We start from the raw sequence: 21,963 nt of genomic DNA, 5'->3' as shown, positions 1-21,963 counted from the left end.
TAACGACGGATAGTATTCAGAGTTATTTAGAATATGTACTATTAGATTTATGAAATAAATGCAACAACATGATCGACAATGTAATTCTCATTCTCAGAGATGCCGTGGCTTTCAAAATATCACACAAGTTTACGACCTTTGCGAGCGCGAAAGATTCCGTTCGATGACACACTCATTGCATGTTTGTGCCCACAACGTTGCCGTCACCGTTGTCTGCCGGTGTCAACTCGTCAATCCCGATCTCGGTCGTCAATGTTTTCGTCCTACGGACTTTGATGTTTGCAGTGACACATATCTCGCCCGTGGATACATCCTAATTTTGTTACTTGACGGAAATTCTGTTTTGAGTGTTGTCTGAGTCAACTTTCGAAGTACATGGGATTCCACAGCGCTGCACACAGCTCGACAGCGTATGTTTTCATTCGCTACAGCCTTATGCCGCGATTCCGAGCGAGAATTTACGGAGTTTTGGTGCGATTAAGGAAATTGATCATTATTAGTCGAATAACTTTATGCTTGTGCCTCCTATGTCGCTTTCCCGAAGATTATACTGTAGTCATTTATTCAGTTGCACTTACGTTGAGATGTGGGTTTCGGTTTTATCGCCAACCGGGATCGCCACGTATACGACGTCCACATTGAGCCTACACGACTCGACTATAGCCACGTCGTTACTGAGCCATTAAAATAAAACGATCGTCGGTATCTCCATTCGATTCTCGGGAAAAGCTATAGTTTTAGCGACTCGAAATTTCGTTGGACAAATATGCCTTCTATGTTTCCCTGTCTGGATTTATCGGGTCACCTTTTAGTAAAAGTGATGTACGAGCTAGCACGGCATCGCATCGATCACAACAAATCTGTTGTTGTCGCGACGCCTGCATGTATGAACAGTACTATGCACGAAAAAAGTTCCGGTTGATGACGTGCAACAGGGGTATTCGGATTTCTTATCCGTCCTGTTCTACGTCACACAGGTGGAGATCGATTCGGGCCAGTTAATTGTGATAATGGCTGATGGAGAGCGTAATCTATGAATACTGGCTGAGTAGCGAGCGTAATCTATACTGGTTGAATAGCGAGGGTAGCCTATAAATACTGGCTTAGTAGCGAGCGTTGCCTACATCGCGAGCCAGAGCAAATTTCCCCTCCACCGTTAGCTTTAAAGATAGAGTGATATATGATAAATGGCGGCGTTCAGTGAATCAGGTATAGTGTAAATATCAGAAAGACCTCCAGTTCTTGAAATGACGCACCAACAGACAAACCCTTACAGACAAACAGGCACACCTGAACCGATGCGATATTAGCTCACGAGTGAGCCAATAAAACAGAATTAGAATGTACTCAGTATTCGTCCATCCGAACATTTATGGTTCATTGATACCAGGGCAAGCAACTCGTTATGAACATTTTCTTGCATCAATAAAGACATCTTCATTGAGTCTATTGCAAAATGTTGGTAAACACGAAAGAAATTCTAAAAAAAAACACCAAACAAACAAACAAACAAACAAACAAACAAACAAACAAACAAAAAAACAAGCGATTTTATTGCGGACGTAAGGTAGCTGCATACCAAATAGAGACTTTCAGATTTGTATTTTTTCTCAGTTATAGACATCCCAAGCCCCTATACAGTGTGTATGTTAATTGGGGTTTAGGAGTTCTTCAAGTAAGAAAAATATCAAAATCTGAAAGTGTTTATTTGGTATAGCTACCTTAATGCGACCGGTCAACAGGGTAGCACACCTTGGCGACTTTAACTTCCCTTCGTAAAAGCTCGTTGCCAAAGTCTACTTCCTTTTTTTTTTGACATCTGCCGCCCCCGGAGGCCATGTCAGACACCATTGTGCCTATGCTATACAGAGTGCACGTCTGAAGTTAGACCTGAATTGCAAACACTATTCCTGAGTGAACATGCCACTGATGAAATCGAAAATGTTGACAAATGCCATCCGAGTGAATTCGTTTTTCGGTAACAAGGTAGGTGCAGACTTTGTGCATGGTGTTTATTTTTCCTGTAATCTTCATTTGGACGCCGCCATTTGTAACAACAGGGAACCTATTATGTACAGGGTTGATGTATTGAATTTCAGAGAAACACACCAGACCAGCGGTAAGATTTCGTCAAATTGAGAATTGTCTGTACTTTTTATAGTGTTTCGCTCGTAGTCAGGGGAATTACGAGTTGAGAGGTACCAGTCCGGATCGTAATGCTTTCAGTAACTGAAGCTGACACACCAAGATGTAGATTTAACACAACCTTGTACTTTATTGCAAGATGGCGACTGTAATGTTACCGTCCAAGGTCTGATTTCAAGTCTCTCTAGTCTAAGCTCTCTACAAAGTTAAATACATCTTCAAACTTACATAATTACAAAAGTTATCACGTGGTAATTTTCCTTCCATGATTGTTTCTTAAGATTAAATAAGATCACACCATGGAATATCCCATTCTCGATTGTTCTCATTTAAACTAAACCAATAATTAATTAACCTATCACACTATCTCTTATCTGCTTCTGAGTCAATGACCTTCACAAACCTTGGCCACGTGAGGGACGCTTCAAGATACAATCTCTACAGGGAGGGGCGTTACACTCTCCCACCTTTTTGATAACCAGCGTCCTCGCTGGTCAAAACGAGTGACGAAGCATGGCGATAGCGGACAATTGCAATCTACTAAAAAAAAATACATTAATCGTAAGGCAGTGTGGTTAAAATACGCAAAATCACATATTTTACAAGTTAGCATAAAGTCATTATTCGTGAACCTACAAAATTACAGCACTGTACGAAAAGTCAAATTTTTCATATAATTTACCTGGATGGTCACAGTTGACAAAGTACCACCTTTATACCACATTTACCAAGTTGCCTAGGTAATCCTCTATTTCGGCATTTTAACAGTAACGTGATTAAAACAAGGTTTAACCGTATTCGTACAGACGACCGCTCCGTGAAATTCACAGAGGATTTGGTGTATCATTAGAGCGAACTTCGGCAATTTATATCATTTGATAGGTGAATATCTTCTGAATATTTTCATTCTGTGTCCTTATACAGGGTCTTTATTTTGCTTTTGCTGTTCTGGTTATTGGTTGCACTTCAATCATGGTTTTATATTCGCCAACGGTTCATGAAGATCTCCTAAACATTCCAAGGTGAGTGAATGAAGATTTTTTCATTCAAGTCGACTCATATTATCCACCTTTCCGAATTAGGTTTTTTTGAGATTGCAAACCACAAAGACAGATTTCATTTTCTTTCAACTTTGGCAATTTTCCGTCCATGTTTTTAACGAAGACAACGCGGTTACTGTTTGATACCATATGCCCTATACAATAGCCGCAAACGCAGCGGTTTCCCTTTGACAATAATTTGCAATTCAGCTTCTATCATATCAAAGGTGTCCATTCTTTACGATTCTCAGCCGAGCAAGCTCTGATATTTTGCTTCTAAAATGCAAGAGAAGGAGAACCAAACATTTATTTGATAAACAGGATTAATCTTGAATGAATTTCCGGTTAAGAGCAATACTATGACTTTCTATGTTTTGAGAGTCACACATGGTGATTTATGAAAATATCTTCATGTCGTTTGTTCCTCACATCAGACTGTATTGTGAAGGGATAACCTATGAAATAAGTCACCTTGCCATGATGTGAGCGCACATTGAGGCAATCCAGTATAATCAGGGTAGTTAACACATTGACATTTGTTAACAGGACATCCCGCCTCCTGTTGAGATTAGGGTTATAGTTAGGGGTATCAGTTCAGCGCATAACATTCAAAGAAGTAGTAAAGTATGTTGACTGAGCTTATGTGGTTGGCTTGGTCCGTGTATGCAAATTTATGGCAATTGCAGATCATATGGATTTAATGCGTGCTAAATGAATGAAAGATAATCAAAACCATACAATGGTTTTCAAATGGTTGAGAACTATTGGCAGGTAAAGTGTATAATATTGAGTCGGGAATTAAATGTTTGTTATGACGACATTCTTGTCAGCATCACCGTGTGGATGTCTATGAGTTATTATGTAAGTTTCGCTATATCATACCACTAAACAGTAAGGATGCTTGTACCATGAATGGACTATTGCATAGGAAACTTGTTGCTAGGCGAACCAATGACCTATGTACGAGTCTGGTAACACATAACACATCAAAGTGTTTACGCTCAGCAAAACATGCATACCTGGTATGCATACCGCCTTTCCACTTTACCATCCCCAAGGCACAGCTCATTACAAACTTTTATTAAATTTATTACAGTGCTGAACTTTATCCTTCGGAGGCTTTCTAAAATTCACATTTCTGTAAATTGCATCAATCTAACACATAAGTATGACAGATTCGAGCGTTACAAGATTTCCTGACGCTCGATCGAGTGATGTGCACCATAAGTACGTATACGCGATCTTAAAACAACAGCCTGCTCTAATCCGCACAAATGTCCCCGACTTTGGGTAGACAATATTTGTAAACGAGGTCAACACATCAGTGGTGTGATTGAGGTAACACTATACCAGCATCGAATCTTTGACCCGTATTGAATGCATTCAATAGTTTGAACGTATATATCATCAGGAAGACACAAAAATAAACTGACGAATTTAAGAATGGACTGTCATGACGGTCTTGGACCAAGCCTTGTCTTGACGTCATTTCCTTATTTGAATATTTAATATCAATATAATTCTTATCGATTGGACCAGTGTATGGCATTCCCACACAACAATTGTTTGTCCAGTGACCAGTGTGGATGCATAACAACCCAGTACACACGACAACTTAGCCGGCCTAATCATATGCATTGAGACGAACATGTCCGCTTATTAGTCTAAGCCCAGATGATTTACCGAGCAGTTCATTGTCTTTTGTTTTCTCTGTTTTATATATATTTCTGTATCTTTTACAGAAAATATTTGAAATACACGAGAGTGAATATACACGACGAACTGATAAAATATGACGTGTGCTTCATCAAGACGAGAAAGACAGGTAGTACCTCCTTGTCGTCAATTCTGAATCGATTTGCATTGATCAATAACTTGTCACTTGCTTTACTGAAAGTAAATAAGCGTTCAGGACATTTTGATATTATTCCAATTCATGAGGACAGTCCACGTAAACTATTTCTGCCACCACTTGGTGTGAAGCCCGGTGATTGGTCCCACTACAAGTACAACATGATGACTGTGCATGTACGCTACAATAGATCAGCGTTTGAAACCTTCATGAATCCAGGAACAAAGTATATCTCTATACTGAGAGAGACGTGTTCTCATTTCGAGTCAGACTTTGTCTACTATAAGCTGCCGTCTCTAGTCCAGAGCGTTAAGAAGCATACAGCCATAAATGAAACAATGAAAGAGTATATGAGAGATCCTGAATATTACTGGGAAAAAAGCAAGAAGAAATTTGGAAACCTGACTATGTATTTTACGCGTAATGTGCAAACCTTTGACCTTGGACTTGACCATATTTATCACAACAACACTGACGTTCTGGGAAAGTTCATAAAGACATTAGAAGATCAAATTGATTTAATGCTCATTACAGAATACTTCGATGAATCGTTACTATTATTGAAAAAACTTTTACACTGGGATTGGGACGACATCATGTACATCCAAAGAAACGTTCGTCCTCAGAACGCGACTCGAGCAACTGTCACTTCGGAGTTATGTACGAATATAAAACAATGGAACAGTGCCGATGATCTGTTGTACAAGACATTCAACAAGACTTTCTGGCGACGTGTGGCTGCATATGGACCAAACTGGCAAAGAGATTTGAGTGAACTGAAAATGCGACTAAGGAATGTGCGCTCGAATTGTTCTGTGTCAACAGCGACTAAAAGTGAAAGTGGTCGCCTTCAGATTGTGTACAAGACGACCAATTCATCAAGTTTTTGTGACCTTTTGACACGGTACAATAAAGATATTTTACACTCCATAGTGGAACGTCAAGCTTCAGGATATCACTTGCTACGATACAAAGGTTAGTATCGACTTCATGAACAATATGATACAATGAATAATCATAGGCTTAGCTTTTTCCTTCCGAAAATAATTCCTGAGCGATTGTGGGATTATTGAGAGAGACTTTATTTCATCGTGACTTCTTTCGGTTTTACGTAAAATCATAGGGGATAGTACAAATGTCCGTCCCCAGGGGTAGGGGCGGGGGTAGGGGTGTCTGGTCTTAGAACATGTTTCTTCTTGTTATGGGTTATTTTAATTGAATACGTTTGACTATGATATGTATTGCCAATAAAGATTTATACTGCCAACCTTTGGTGTCCTTGTCTCGTTCCAGGGTCTATGGTCTTATGTTAGCACTGGTTTTGAAACGATCGATTTCTTTTCCTTTGTCACTGTGTCACACATTTGTCCTTTGACAATCTTATGCAAACGTTTATCACTGTGCTGCGTCTATTATCTGATGCGTTTGATTGCCTAATTCGCCAAAGCAAGCAAGGGTAAATTACTAATCTGTGGACGCTGTCACCAGATTATCAGCAAGGTATAACCCGAACGCACAAGCAGGTATAACCTTGCTGGTGCGTTCGTTGTTGACTTTGTCGAAGTTAATCTGGTGATAATCTGGTGACAGCGTCCACAGATTAATAATTTACCTTGCTTACTTTGGCGAATTAGGCACTCAAACTCATCAGATAATAGACTAAATTACTACCCTTGCTTTCCTTGGCGAATTAGTCAATCAAACTGGCAAGATAATAGACGCAACACAGTGACAAAACTTCGCTAAAGATTGTCAAAGGACAAATACGAAAAAAGAAATCGTTACAAAACCAGCGCCAAAGCTGCAAAGAAAGGTTGGTAGTATAACTCTTTATAGGCAATATATATCATAGCAAACATGTTAAAATAACATGAACCATAGCAAGAAGAACCTTGTCCTAAGACAAGATACCCTACCCTTGGGGACGGACATTGATGCAATTCCCTATGGTAAAATACACAGAGTGAACTAACTTACTGCACCAAGCGCTAAGCACACACTTTACAAGCGAAAGATGTCCATTTGTTTATTTATTGAGATTATCCAACGTAAAGTGTAACAAAAATAAAGATTTACATAGGATTGGGTGACCAAAACAGATGCAAAACACCTATACAAAGTCAATCCCCCATAACAAACTACACAATGAGCAAAAAAGCTTAAGGAAAGAGGACGTAAAATATGTAGCAATTTAAAGTTAAAAAAAAAACAATGAAAAAATACTTAAAAACCCTGTTTATGTAGGTCTACATTTACTACAAAAGCAGCGGACTGTCCATGTACAAGTGTTTTGAATATCAAATGAACTATGATACCAATACCATTTTATCGCTTGGTTAAAAGCAAGCATTGATTTGATGGTCGGCAATGCCCTAGGTAAATTATTCTATTAATTGGCTATGGGGATAAGAAAGAGTGTTAAAGCGATTTAATCGCAGTTTTTCTGGATCAACACTAAGACAGGTGTGAATGTTAGAAGATACAAGCTCAACAAACTTGTGTACATTCATAGCCGAATGTAGTCAAGCAATACATTTATGAAAGAACACAAGGTCAAGTACCTCTCCGAGTAATGACATGTGTAAATGGTTGACAAAAACCAATCTCTGTGTATAATCAACACCAGTAGCACAATGGACCATGTATATGGTCTTTATCTATCAGACCAATCAATGTTTAGTCCGACAAAATATTACAAAGAAGTCTTGAAAAACAACAACAAAATATTTTTAATCCTTGGTGCAACACTTTGTTTGAAGGACATTTCATAAACATGATGTGCGCTGAGAAAGCTCCTGTCTTTCATTTTTTGTTTGCAATTGTCTGTAAATCGCTGCGTTTTCCCACATTTTTGCCATGAGTGATCAACTTCATTATAATTGTTATTAACAACATCCCAAACGATAGTCACTATAACTTCAGTTAAAAAGATCCGTGAAGTATATAAATCAGTAATAACTGAAATGAAAATACTGTATTTCATTCACTGTTGCCATAGTATCATCATTTAAAGGGACACTAGCTGTAACTTTTGACTAATTTTTCACTACTCTGTTTCAATGTATCAACTACCGAATTTTACTATAATCCGATCATCATGACCAATGCCTGGTGTCCTGCTCGCAAACACAGCCTGTATACGTGAAATGACCATTGTTATTGTTGATAAATGTATTCTAGTCCGGACCTGAATACAAAATTCAAACAATAACAATGCAGATTATAAACATATAAGGTATATTTATGAGCTAAATATTAGGAATTTCTCCATGGTTCAGAGATTCAAACCAGAAACTGCAGATGATACACAGAACAAAAAAAAAAAAAAAATTGACGAAAGTTACAGCTAATGGATCGTTAATGTCGCAGGTGTAATTGCCTTTGGTAATTTGCCAGATTATAAAAATTACTATGCTTTACACTGTTTTCTTTTTCTAATGCGAATTCTGATCTGTCGCACTGTTTTTGTGAGATAATATTATAAAGAATTATAATAATAATAATAATAATAATAATAATAATAATAATAATAATAATTATTATTATTATTATTATTATTATTATTATTATTATTATTATTTATTCATTTATTTATTTATCTATTATTTATTTATTTATTGTTCTCGATATCTCGATAAGTTTCCTCACAATTAGCCTCTTTTCATGCCGGCCGAGACACATCAAAATAAATTGCAACATGGAAATAACTTGTGAACAAAAGGACATATAACAAGAAAATATACGATTGAACGTATAGTAATATATCAAGGACACATACAAAGACAAAAAAGTGTAAAGCAAACAAGAATGACAAAGATCTGTCTTCTAAAACCTCAGTGAATAAATAAAGTTGACAAGCTTTGTTAAAGTTTCAACATTATCTGCTTCTCTTAGATGAAGAGGTAAATTGTTAAAATCTTTGGAATCGTGGCTTGGAATGACTTTCTAAACAATTCAGTTCTTGCCCTGGAATTCTGTAAAAGGTACTGACCAACAGATCTTGAGGTGGGACCATACTCATTAAAAAGTGCATTAATATTCTCAGGTGCGAGCTTTCTCGTAGCTTCAAAAACAAGGATTAACCTATTAAATTTAACTTTAAGGTTTAAAGGTAATCATAGTAATCTTAAATCAAGATTCTTGATTAGGCGGCAGAGTAGAGTCAGTTCCCACAATTAAACGAATTGCACGTTTTTGGATCACTCTTTACAAATGTGACATTACATCAAAGTTGTACCTACTGTCAGTGTTTTCCAAAGACTTGAACCCGCTACTAACTTACACTTAGTCTTCCAAAATTCCATATTGCCATCCATTTCACTAAATCCTATTTTCTCTAAAAGCTTTGCCTTTCCCAAGGAACTCAAATCATTGATAATTTTGAAATATTGTTTCGGAATCTTCATGCCAAGCTGTAGTTAACCTTAAAAGTACGACCATCTAGTTTTCTATTCTTGCTGTGAGGAATAATGTCTAAATACTGATGGCAACTCACAACTCTCGCCGTCTCAACCCTCCAAACACTGAAGCTACTCTCTATCGGCTATTAGACATAAGGCAGGTGAATTTACTGTAAGATATGCTGCAACGAAAGTCTGGAATGCTATACCCATTGAAATAAGAGAAATACACAATAGATATCGCTTTAAAGTGGAATACAAAAATTATCTTCAGAATAGTCTCACTGGTCATTGATGTACATTAATCCTTGGTTTTTATTTCCATAAATTCCCTTTGTGTGAATTTGAAACTTGGAAACGGTTTCTTTTATCAAGTTTATGCTGTGTATCTTTTTTGTCTTCCTGAGAGCTTTCACGCCTCCATAGTTACTGCTGCAAATTTTTGATCCGCATTTTCCATGTAATTCATTGATAAATTTCAGCCCATACAGTGAATGTGTCAATTTACCAGGTATTCGGGAGTGACCCGATTAGTTGCAAGACAACTATTTTTCACTCTCGTTTTTCCTACACATATCAACACTTTCTCCATGTAACTGTCTTTGTGAGTGTGCTTTTTCACACATTTTCGAAAAAGGAAATAAACCATTATTATTACGAACCACGTCAAACTTGCCAAAGTGAAGAGATATACTTCCCCAGGGCCTCTAGTGGCTATGTTTAGAGCAGTTCTTTAAGTCATGAAGAACGATAATGATCGATAAGTAATAAACATACTATATTGTATAGCAAACGAGAAACTATTGCAAAGAAAATGTTTTCAGTGGATAAATGTCATAGTCAGACATTGTGGACCTATTTATTCTGACATGGAAGTATCACAAGACGACACGATATTGATAGACTGATGCACATTTGTTGTGCAAAGTGACGATGAATGATATCGATCATAATGTGTTTGCGATGTAGCTTTACCCAAAGCGCAAACGCAACCTGGAGTGTACACTGGTTCAGTATATGGCTGCAAAGGCACTATTAATTAAAACCACTGGACTATAGGGCGCCCTCCTACACACTCAGGGATTAATGCATCATTAACCGAAGTCTTTGACTCCTCACAGCGTTGCAAATAAGCTTAAGCGTTTAGGAACTAACATCTGTATATAATTTGTTAGTTACTGAACACTTTGTGATTCTTTCTGCACAGGTACTAATTACAGGATCTGTGGATTTGAATACATGGCATCGTGTGGCTTCAAGTTTTCCTCAGAAGGTGACTATGGATGGGTGTTAAATTCTCACTTGGACATACTTGATGTTACTACAAATTCCACAGAAGGCAAGTATGACTTTGCAAAATCATCTATAAAGGATAAGAAATCATTCGATTGACCATACAACTTTCCAATGCCTAATGATAAGTTGACTTATCACTATTTTTTATTGATAAGCAGAATATCGCCTCGGGTGAGGAAATATACATATACGCTTGTTGAAGAGGTGTCAGATTTCATGCGAAACACAAATTTCGAAATTTCTGAAATTCAGCAAAAATATCATCCATAAAACAACTGTACACGATTTTGATAACTGATTACTATGAATGTAAGTTTTATAATTGTGTGTATGCAGTATTCGTGTTGTGACATTTTAAATCTCATATTTGTTTCATTTGTTGTTCCGATTTGAATAAATGTTAGTTACAGTCCTCTCTATTGTTTGTTTGTTTGTTGATTTCCTGTCTAATTTTCAAGTGATGAGTAGTCGATCAAATTATTAATTGGCAACTTTAGTTCTGTCAGGTTCTTTCCTGCTTGCAAAATTCACCAAATCGAGAAAGAAGAAACAAAAACAAAACGTTGCAAAGTCCGAATCAAAGAAAAATCCAGCGAAACCAAAAGCCCGAGCGATACAAGCGGAACATATATCTGGACACGTCTGTCTTAATTTCAACTTTTACATAACTACAGAAGCATTCAAAAGGAATTACTCTCTACAAGTTTGTCTCCTTCGTGTCTCAAAGGGAAAGAGGAGATCATGTGCAAGTGTATGGAAAAGCTCTACATCATCGTATCGTCCTGAACGGTGGAATAATGTATCTGCCAATTTTACAACGAACCACACAGTTCAGGTAAGCATTCCATGTGCACACTTCTGAACATCATAGCATCACTATCAGAGTTTCCTTATACACCAAGTTCTGACTTTTATTCTGTCCTTGTGTTCATCCACTGAAATCATTACGTTCTCGTTCATTTTTCCTGCTCGATTATTCCTGAGTATTCCTTCGTTCCCGAATTAAATATATTTCATAAATTAATATCATCAACGTTCCCTAATTCACTTTTATCGTTTACGATTTCGAGACAGTGAGGTAGGACACTGATTTTTTTCGGTGTCGTCATTTTGTGAAATAACATTTATCGAATGAGTCCATCTGGTCATAATTGGAATAGGTGAACACAAGTAGAGTTTCTCATTAATTGCCAGTGACCTAGCAAATCATGTGCGATAAATCACCAGTGACCTAGGGAGTAGTGAGAGTAAGGGAAAGTGAAAGAATACTTGGCTAGTTGCCCTCTGGAAAGGTTTGTGTCAGATAATGTTCTCTCGTTCCTCAATTTGCAAGGAATCCAACATATCATTGGTTCTCCTTGTTGCTGTGAAGAATATATATAAACTGTATCTACAAGAGTCAGTTTAACATGGTAATATAATTCACATTTGTCGAGTGATGCATGCTGACAGTTGCATGCTGTCGTGCTGCAAACATCCATACCCTGACTGAAAAAAAACATGCTGGTCTGGGCATTATTTCATTTCGTCATGCAAAGCTATGATGTCTTATATAAGATATTTTATGAAATACAATTATGCCACGCTCAGTAACTAGGAAGCAATGATAAGTTTCATTCAATCTTTATGAAGCAATGGTGCCTCATATCGAGAAGAGGTATTCCTCTGAAGATTACAGTAGATAACAAGCGGGCCTTCGAATTCCCCATTATGGAAACTCAGATTAATTGGACTTAAGATTTTAAATTCATATTATCATACTCACAATGGGTTAATTGGTGAAAACACTATTTTAGCAATGCCAATGCCGCTTCAAGCATTTTACAATTGCACTTGACCATAAAGTATGTTTGCCCAGTTCCTGGCTAGAAACAAATCATTTATTCAAGGAATATTTGTTTCAATTTATTACTTAAGTATTCAAAAAGATTGGAAATTAATGCATATATGTATTGGTATTTCGGCAGTTAAGATTGTATCCATGGCAACATGATATGCAAGACAAGCCATTGTAGGATGTCGGTTACCCCATCTTCCTTCACCAATACATCACACATCAAAGTCAGACCAAATAAATTCCAACTATGATCAGTATAGTCTAAACATGCAAATAGTATATCTTTTAAGGAAATTCTATGTTGGTCTCAGCTGTTTTCACACGAATTCCATCACTTCGATGTGGTATTTGAGGAAATTACTGTTGTCTTGATAGTTTTAACATGATTTTTTTCCTATTACCACCAGGTGGTGTTTGAGGCGATATCTGGAAATTTATACAGAGGTAATGATACCAACGCGTTTGTCGGATTGGACGATGTATTATTGCAACGAGATCAGCCATGCCTACCGAAACACAATTAGCTGCTGGACACTAGGGACCCGAAGAATAACATAAATTGATGTAACTCTTAGATGAAATATCACACCGTAATTCACTTCATCTATAAGAGCTAAAGGACTTATATTCATCTTGAGTTTTAGCTCTTATGGCTATACTGCCAACTCTGGGAAAGCTAGGGTGATAGGATCTATCGTTCTCTAATAGCATATGACGTTCCGGGAGTCCGTCAATCCCTCATCTCTTAGCTTAGTTTTTCGATACCATTGGTCAAAATACTCCGACACGTAGTTTACACATTGCTATTGATGTCCCAATTATAATGGTCTTGAATGGGCATAATATTTGCACATGCCAAGATTCGCCGGCACAAACCCCGTAGGTTCGAAATCGTTTCTATATGAAAGGATACCTTACTTGAGGTGCGAACTGACCGTCAATCGGTTATTGCTCTATAAATATCACTGTTTGTTCTTGAGTTAATTGTGGGTTTCATGCGTATTTGCATGCGTGAAATGGTAAAGTGACCCCTGACAAGACAATGTGACGAAGTGTTACGACTTCATTGCCCGAAAGTTGGACACAAAAGGAAAGATCGGAAAGATGCGTGTTAAACGGTGGATAATTTTTAACTTGATCTCTACATTTATCTACAAACGTCATGGTGTCATTCAAATTTTTGTTAACAGATTTTGAACGATGCAATTTATGTTGAGAAGTAATAATGAGGTGGGATGGCAACTCAAGAGTTCGTTCATATTTTGGTAGCTTGCTGTTGTGTGTACGTTAGTGCACTAGTGTGTTGGACTGTGGTGGGCTCGTCATAGACGGTCAACAAGAGTTCCGCTCTTGTTCTCGTTTAGGTTGAAGTCCCGACCGTTAAAATCTGCAGGCCTGTAAATTCTGAACAGCTTCATCATATCTTCTGTGACGATGACATTCTCAGTTGCACTGATTTCACTCATGAAATTATCACTATCACCATAGCCAAAGTCGCCATCGACCGTTCTATTAGTGACGTCACAGCTACTAACGCCAAAACGGGGCTCGCTCGGCAATTTCCGGAAAATGTCGCCATGCTTGAAGTCAAAACGTTTAACTTTTCCCGTGTTTTCGTCAAAATAACACAATATAATCGTCTAAAAACCGCTCAAATAAGCTTCATTTTGTGTGTAAATGTTTGTTTTATTAGTACCAATTTAATCGACAACCAGAACTAGAGTTTAGGCCTCAAGTCAAACGGAAAAAGCCTCAAAATATGGCGGGACTTACACTTTAAGCAATACCCCCGCCGCAGATGGGTACATGTACAGCCATACAAAGGGTAAAGCCCTGTTTACATTTACATGTATAGGGTAAAGCCATGGCCTATTTTAAATCAACAATCCTGTTGTTCATTTTCACACAATATTAGCCAAAGCACAATATTGACACAAAACAAATTGAAGCACAATATGGAAACCGAAAACTCTGGTAGAAAATGATATCACTCTTGCGTTGGATAGGGGCTGTGAGTTTCAAAATTCTAGCCAAATTTTAATTTCCACATCGTTTACACATTAAAAAAAAATACCCAGTAACTTATTTTTCTCGTGGAGGTATTCTGTGTACTACCCCCATGTTCTATTGTATTTCAACCAATCATAATATTGAGCCGTTATTATCAATTTGATTTATTCATAGCGTGGGTTTGAAGCAAAAGAATTGTAGCGTGCCATCCGAGGGGAAGTGATAAGCTGTACTTTTGTAACTTTTCTAGTACTGTCGGTATATCAAAGTATTGTCTTATTGTATTCTTTATGGCGTCCAACATAGCCAAGATACACTGTATAAATGGACACACTAACTCACAGGACAAAATAACTAGGACCGACTCAGGCATGGGCACATTCACAGACTCATGTATCGTGATCAGCGGCTGGGTCGTGAGGCCAGCCATGGTTCCGTATTCAATAAATAAGTTCCAGATCTACGTCAACACTCGTGGTCAGTTCCAGCTTCTCCCTTGTATATGAAAATTAGTAAATATAAAAAGCGGTTATCGCGATCAAGTTACTTCCTCATGTTTCTTCATTTTATTTGTGTTTATACAGTTACTTTTTGTTCTTTTTGTCGGTGTAATTTATGAATGTGTCATCAAAGTTCATTGCAAATATCTACATTTGCATATTAAGATGTAATAATTACGTCATGGCATATCAATGGCTCCTTTGGATATCTTATTGTATTTCTGAAAACATATTAATCGGTTAAAAACAAATGTGCCGAGAAGGCAACTTCTGTTAAAGTTTGTTTTTAATAATCCTTTCCAGTTTACACGGAATTTTTGATAATTTTGTAGGTTTTGACATTTTAATTGCATTTATTACGATTGAAAGAGAGCTAACAGAGAAGAAGGGAAATCGATGATATTCTGTCTTGCATTGAACGTTTTGTTGAATTTGAATATGGGAAAGGTACTTATCTCGACTTACATTACTGATAATCCAATGGTTTGTCATTAAGAGAGAAGACTATCTTTCAACAGGAAAGCGCCACCACGTGTCAAGGAAACTTCGTGAGAACGCGTACGGACTCTTCAACCTTAACAACAGCGTAGTCCCCGTCTTCCTTGCAATGGCCACATCGCCCTCATTGCCTTCGCACGTTCTGTATTCAACAACAAAGATATATAAAGAGAAGTGTCCAGAGAACATTTAAACTCTCAGTAAATATCCATCGGTCTTGAAAATGTACAAATGACGACAAGATGGCGGAAGACCATTTAGAACCGAATACACCAATTTACCGTATTTGAAAAGGTTAAGGCACCTTAAAGAACTGCTTTCTTTGATTAAAACTTTCTAACTCACTGATGTCACTTGAGAGCTCTATTCAGCAGGCCGACGATTATTTGCAACGGAATGAGACTGAAATAAGTGGCTTGTTCACACTACAAGGTAAATCGTGAATGGGCACAAATGAAAATGAGGTCAAAGGTTTAAAGGCACGACAAGTTATTTGAGGTGCTAATAACATAATCCCCCCCTGATATGTTTTGTAATGTTTTCAATGTACCTCTGATGTTTCGTTTGAGGTGAATTTTGATGAAGGCCTTCAGTTGTTTGCTCAAAATGTCAAGTATTTAGCGCAGTGTGAAAGCGATCGATGGATCCTGGTGACCTCAGTTAACCTTTGGCACACTCTGTGTAAACATAGTAAAGCCATTTAAAGAAAATTCTTTGTTTGCCGTCCTTGGATTTTTGATGTATTTTTGAAAAACCTACAAGCCAGCCATGGAAAAAAGCAAACACAGACAAAAAAGACAAGTGTAATGACATTAGGTGAGTTTTCACTTGGTTCCTCTAGAAAAATAATATTTTTATTTGTAATAGTGTTAACATTGTGTTTGTTTGTTTTTCTTACTTTTCCTGAAAATCTACCAGCATGCGGACAACAAACAAAAAAAAATTTTTTTAAGCGCCTATGAAGTATGTATAACCAATCAAAATACAACTCTCTGAATTATGTGCGAGTGTTGTCTTTTGTAATACTTAAGGTACTTTCGCACTAAAACAGATATTTACATACGAATAATTTTAAGGTATTATTACGTAATAAAATGACATTTTGGCTCGTATGAAGAAAGAAAGTGCAAGTTTTATTCTGAAGAGCAAGGTATTCTCCATTGGTAGAAATCTCATGCAAAATGTTTGGGAATTATATCCATGCACTGATTCTTAAATCATTGCAACTTTCTTTATCTTTATTTGAATGATAGATAGCGAGTACCGCTTAATGGAGTTTGCCGATGTATATTTCAATATATTTTATTAATTTAATCATAGTCAACAATAGTCAACAAACTCAAACGCCAATAATAGACTGCGAAAACAACAACAAACAATCAGAAAATCTAACAATATAATAGCAATAAATAACCAGTGGTTGTTAAATTTCAATACTTCTAAATGCAAAGTTTTATGTCTCACACGTAAACGTTTACAGAACCAGGTAACATCAAACTATAACATAAATGGCACAAACCTTCATATGGTTTCATCAGACGTATACTTAGGACTGACTTGGTCATGGCGAGGTCATTGTAATTAAATACCAGGCAAGGCCAGCAATGTACTTGGCCTCATAAAACGTGTGCTAGGAGACTGTTAACCAGCAAATATCGAAAAAAGATACCAGTCCCCCTTGAATTTGCTGGCAAGGTTTGGGACCGTAAGAAAAGGTCAAATACAACAACTTGAAAAAGTGGTAATTACGACAGACTGGATCAGTAATTATTCCACTCTATTCCACCAATTACAATGGATTCCACTCCACACAAGATGTATTTATTATAGAAATGTAATACTTTATAAAGTTATGTGGAATCACATTGATATTCCATTTTATCGGGACTTTACAATTCAGCCGTTACAGCAACTAGACATAGTCATAATTTGTCAGTAGTTTGTCGAGAGTCTCGCACGCAGACTGTGCAATATACACTTGTTAGCTGCATTAAATGGAAGTCTTACTGCCTTTTTTGTTTTGTTTAGTGTTTACTATGAATGTCATATGTATTTGTTTGGTTTGGGTTTTTTGTATATGTATATTGCCAATTTTAACTTGGGAAGTGGTTTAAATGGCTGAAATTCTGCCCATGACCCTTGAATTTTGTCATAAATAAATAAGAACTCAAAATTTCTGGCCATGAGAGCCATCAAGAATACACATAGTTACCTAAGTGTCCTATTTCTCGACTCACAATGCACACACCGTAGTTGATGTGTACTTTGAACATAATTGCAAAATTATTTTTTTTCAAATGGAAATTGGTGATAAATTTCAAGATCATATTTCGCGAATTTCCTGCACAATAGTGTCCCATGGTGTTTTTTTAGAAATAGCTCATAAGGAATTACGAGCTCAAATTATCGCAATGAATCTCATTAAATCAATTATCATATTAAAGCATATTTTCCGGCCGGGATAATTTATTTATGGGGAACTCATTATCCAGAATGGCCTGAATATCGTTCATTGATCCGACTTTCTCTTTTGAAGTATAAAATGTCAGCCTATTACCTTTTGAACTATATTTTATTTTTACTGTAAATGCAGTGGCTAAAAGAATCGATAGTCCAATTGTAGTATCTATCCATGACCCTGTATACTGAATCGATGAACCACACGTTGCATGTTTCAACATTTTTTACCAAGTAGAATGTTCCTAATCTCTTTACCATAAAAAGAAAATACAGCACTCAAACAACGATGACGCACAGTATACTATGTTTCTTAGTTAGGTTACCATGCCTTAATTAAATATCGTTGACAATATTTAGATTCTTCTTTCTTTTTTTCAAATGAAGACAGTCCAAATATTAGTCATCGAGTTCATTTTCTTTATCTTCTTGATCATTACATTCTAAAACGAGTTTGAAACCAAATACTTCCAGGAATAAAATCATTCTTTCCCTTTTCCACATCGGGCTTTGATATACTTTACCAGTTCTGTTAGTCAGAATGACTTTTGCTATTGTCAATTACTCATAAAATAAATTCATTAATACTTCCAGGAATAAAATCAATTTTCATCCATTTAATGTCAATGCCTTTACTGATTTATTGTGTTTTATAGTTAATTCTTCTTTGATGCTATTATTTGGGTTTCCTCCCGTTTTTCTTGTTTGTAGGAGCTGTTATCGTGTCAACTCCCTTTGCTCCTTTTAACAAATAAAGTAGAATTTAAAAACTGCAAAGGTTTTATCGGAATGAAAAACTATCACCCGAAACATACATCTTTTCGTTAAGGCTGTTTTGCTTTGACTATCTCATCCTTCAATTTAACATTTTTACTAAAACTTTGATCCCCTTACAAGTGTAATGGAACATCTGCGATGTCAAGTGATCATATTTTTTAATGACCCCTGTAATCCACAAAACATTTTTGAAAGAGATGATAATGATGTTGATGATGATGATGATGGATGAACAATGATTAAATGTTGAAAAAAATGACTGCATTTATAAATTTATAATAATATAATTATTTTTATTGAAATAATAGTATCTATCATGATGGCAATCAAATCTCGGGCATTTAGTGGACAGTTCATTCTTGTAAACCCAACAATATGTAAGTTATTACATTACATTAAAATAAACAATAAGATGTCAGAGATTGCGTTAAACAAAGAAAATGTCAGAGAATACGTTAAAATAAACAAAGAGAATGTCAGAGAATCAATGGCCCTGTCCCTTTACATCGGCCTAGGTCCGCTCGTCCCGGCATCCGACTCTCTCCTCGTCCCGGTATAACTGGCTCCGTCTTTACACTCGTCTTTACACTCGGCCTCGGTCAGTTTGTCCCGTCTCCTCTACAATGTTGTACTAATGCATCACTGACTGTCTCTGCCATTTGACTAAATCTCTGAATTCCACCTGCAGCTGTCCTCTTCACTCTTTGTATGCATTCATTGTTCATTACTCAACATTCATTATCAAAGTATGTCTTTTTATCCATAACAGTTATTGTAAATATCTCGTGTCGCCGTCCGAAACACGGTCAACATTGTTACAAACTATGCTGTGCACGGTCAACATTGTTATAAATTATGCTGTAGGGATTTTTACACAATCTCACACTACTCCCTGTGCGACTAATGATAGACCTGAGACAAAAACGAACTCTAAAATCGTCACAGACGCTTTACGAAAACAATGTAATATACATAAATGAGTAAATTAGTGTTCATGTATGTTATATGTACATAAAACTGATACAACTTAACTAATATCATATAGGGCTCAGCCCTTGGTGTCGCGCCAGGGGTTAAGATTAGAAATTTTATTTGTACTACTTCATGATTAGTAATAGAAAAGGAGAAAATAGAAATAATTGTTACGAGCTATATACCTTTGTACGACCACTGGCCCAGTTTACCCTCTGACGAAAACAGTTCACACACGTACACGATGTCAGACCCTGCAGGTAAAGATTTTCTGTTTAATGTATAAAAATAATGTTGGCCATAAATTGGCAAATTTTACCCTGATAACAACCTATGGTGCTTAACGAGGGACGTACTGTGCCATCATTATCTTTGCAATAGTATCTGCACTGCCAAAGTTCCAATTACAAGCTGTAAACTAGCATTCAGTCTAAAAACGCGCAGTTTTGCATCTAAAATTCTATCCCAGCATTCTATGCGTACGTCCTCGTTCTTATGGACGACAGTTTTTATCTATTTTTCTATTTTTTTGGCGTGATAGTACCGATATTTTTTATCAGTGACATGGTGGATAATAATAGTTTCTGGCCAGTAAAAGAGATATATTTTATTGATTGCGTGTTATAAATAATACTTTGCACGTTTTCTTATTTGTTTATTTAAGAGCACTAAAAAAAAACACACATGGCGGCGCCCAGAATTTAGTCTGATACACCGTAGGGTACAGCAGTAAGTCCCCTGGGGTGGCGAGGGGTGGGAGGGAGGGATAATTGTGCATTTGTTTATTTTATTTTTATTTATTTTGACTGTGGTATTTCAAGTAAAGATTTCAACTTCAAACCGTCTGGTTGCTTTCTTTATTACTACAAGTAATTTTATTAATTTTGACTGTGGTATTTCCAATAAAGATTTCGACTCCAAACAGTCTGACTTCCTTCTTTATTATTACAAGTCCATATCTCCTCTCAAACATGTGTATACACCGCTGTAATTGCTCCGCAAACATTGCGAACTGGCTAATCCGCTGTCCCTATCACAGTGAGGATACACAGCTTTAAATATTCAATTCGGACTCATCGGATTCATGGAAGTTTTCTCTGAAAACATACTATCCAGCAATGATATGTATTCAACCACACAGACACACAGACACTCACATGCATGTGAAGGCTAAAAACTGAGTGTTATTAGCATTAACATTCATTATATTACCACAGTCCCTCCACCATGCCCTGTCCATTGCGTTTTAATTGGTCGGGCTGAACAACGTGACTGCCCACAAATATAGAAATAACGGGCGACGCGCTGACCATTAACGTTTATTTATGGGCAAGGGCGAGAGAAAAGCCAAAAATTAACGGGCGAGGCTACCTGAGCCCATTAATCTGGCTTTCCTCAAGCCCGCACCCATCAATAAACGTTAATGGTCGGAGCGGAGTCTGTTATTTCCATTATATTATCAACAAACCGTCAGTCACGTGGTTCAGCTCGACCAATCAAAATGCGACAGCCAGGGCATGGTAATATAATACACAGTAATGGTTGTTTTCATGCCCGTGAATATGAATAATATCGTAAACAAAGTAACATTACGGCTAAAACGAAAATTGTGATTTGTACAAAGATCATAATCAACCACAAAATAAAATGGAGCATTTGTGGACCAAGTTTAGACGCTTTTTTTCAAAAAAATCTCCGGATGTGCAAGATTTTTGCAGCGCGCGCTACTCACTGACAGGTTCTGGGGACCCGTTGTCGTTCGCACGGGACATTTTCGTAAATTTTGACGTTTTTTCGGGGTTCGTTGATAATATAATTGAAATAACAGACTCCGCGCTGACCATTAACGTTTATTTATTGGCGCGGGGGAGAGGAAAGCCAAATTAAGGTGCTCGGCAAGCCTCGCACGTTAATTTTTTGCTTTCCTCTCGCCCTTGCCCATAAGTAAACGTTAATGGTCAGCGTGTCGCCCGTTATTTCAATATTAATACATTAGTTAAAGTACAAAGGAGCAAAACGTCAAGTTTCCTAACTTTCATACATCTCGCATTCGTTCGGCAGTGCCTTATATATATAGTCAAAAGTAGTTAAACAGTTTAAATTCACTCGGATGGAAATAAATACAGCAATGATGTAAAGTAACGTCATGCAAGTGCAAGCAATAGATCATTATAGGTTC

General features: G+C 37.0%; 1 protein-coding gene across 1 annotated transcript; it reads left to right on the top strand.

The window, feature by feature from the left end:
* Positions 1-1,794: 1,794 nt before the first annotated feature.
* LOC139117977 (uncharacterized) lies at positions 1,795-18,624 on the top strand. Its single transcript, XM_070681237.1, has 6 exons — positions 1,795-1,986; positions 3,070-3,167; positions 4,928-6,012; positions 10,645-10,776; positions 11,240-11,568; positions 12,978-18,624. The coding sequence occupies exons 1-6, from the start codon at positions 1,921-1,923 to the stop codon at positions 13,092-13,094; spliced, it is 1,827 nt and encodes a 608-aa protein (XP_070537338.1). The 5' UTR covers positions 1,795-1,920; the 3' UTR covers positions 13,095-18,624.
* Positions 18,625-21,963: the final 3,339 nt, after the last annotated feature.

The sequence above is a fragment of the Ptychodera flava genome, chromosome 18, assembly GCF_041260155.1.
Source record: "Ptychodera flava strain L36383 chromosome 18, AS_Pfla_20210202, whole genome shotgun sequence".
Lineage (NCBI taxonomy): Eukaryota > Metazoa > Hemichordata > Enteropneusta > Ptychoderidae > Ptychodera > Ptychodera flava.
The sequence above is the reverse complement of the archived record's forward strand: the minus strand, read 5'-3'. Positions and strand labels throughout refer to the sequence as shown.

What these genes read in the sequence shown, in the direction of transcription:
- LOC139117977 (XM_070681237.1), top strand. Translation starts at nt 1,921, where the DNA reads ATGCCACTGATGAAATCGAAAATGTTGACAAATGCCATCCGAGTGAAT. An exon ending in TCACTTGCTACGATACAAAG is followed by an intron (nt 6,013 to 10,644) that starts GTTAGTATCGAC and finishes CTTTCTGCACAG; the next exon opens with GTACTAATTACAGGATCTGT. An exon ending in CAACGAACCACACAGTTCAG is followed by an intron (nt 11,569 to 12,977) that starts GTAAGCATTCCA and finishes TATTACCACCAG; the next exon opens with GTGGTGTTTGAGGCGATATC.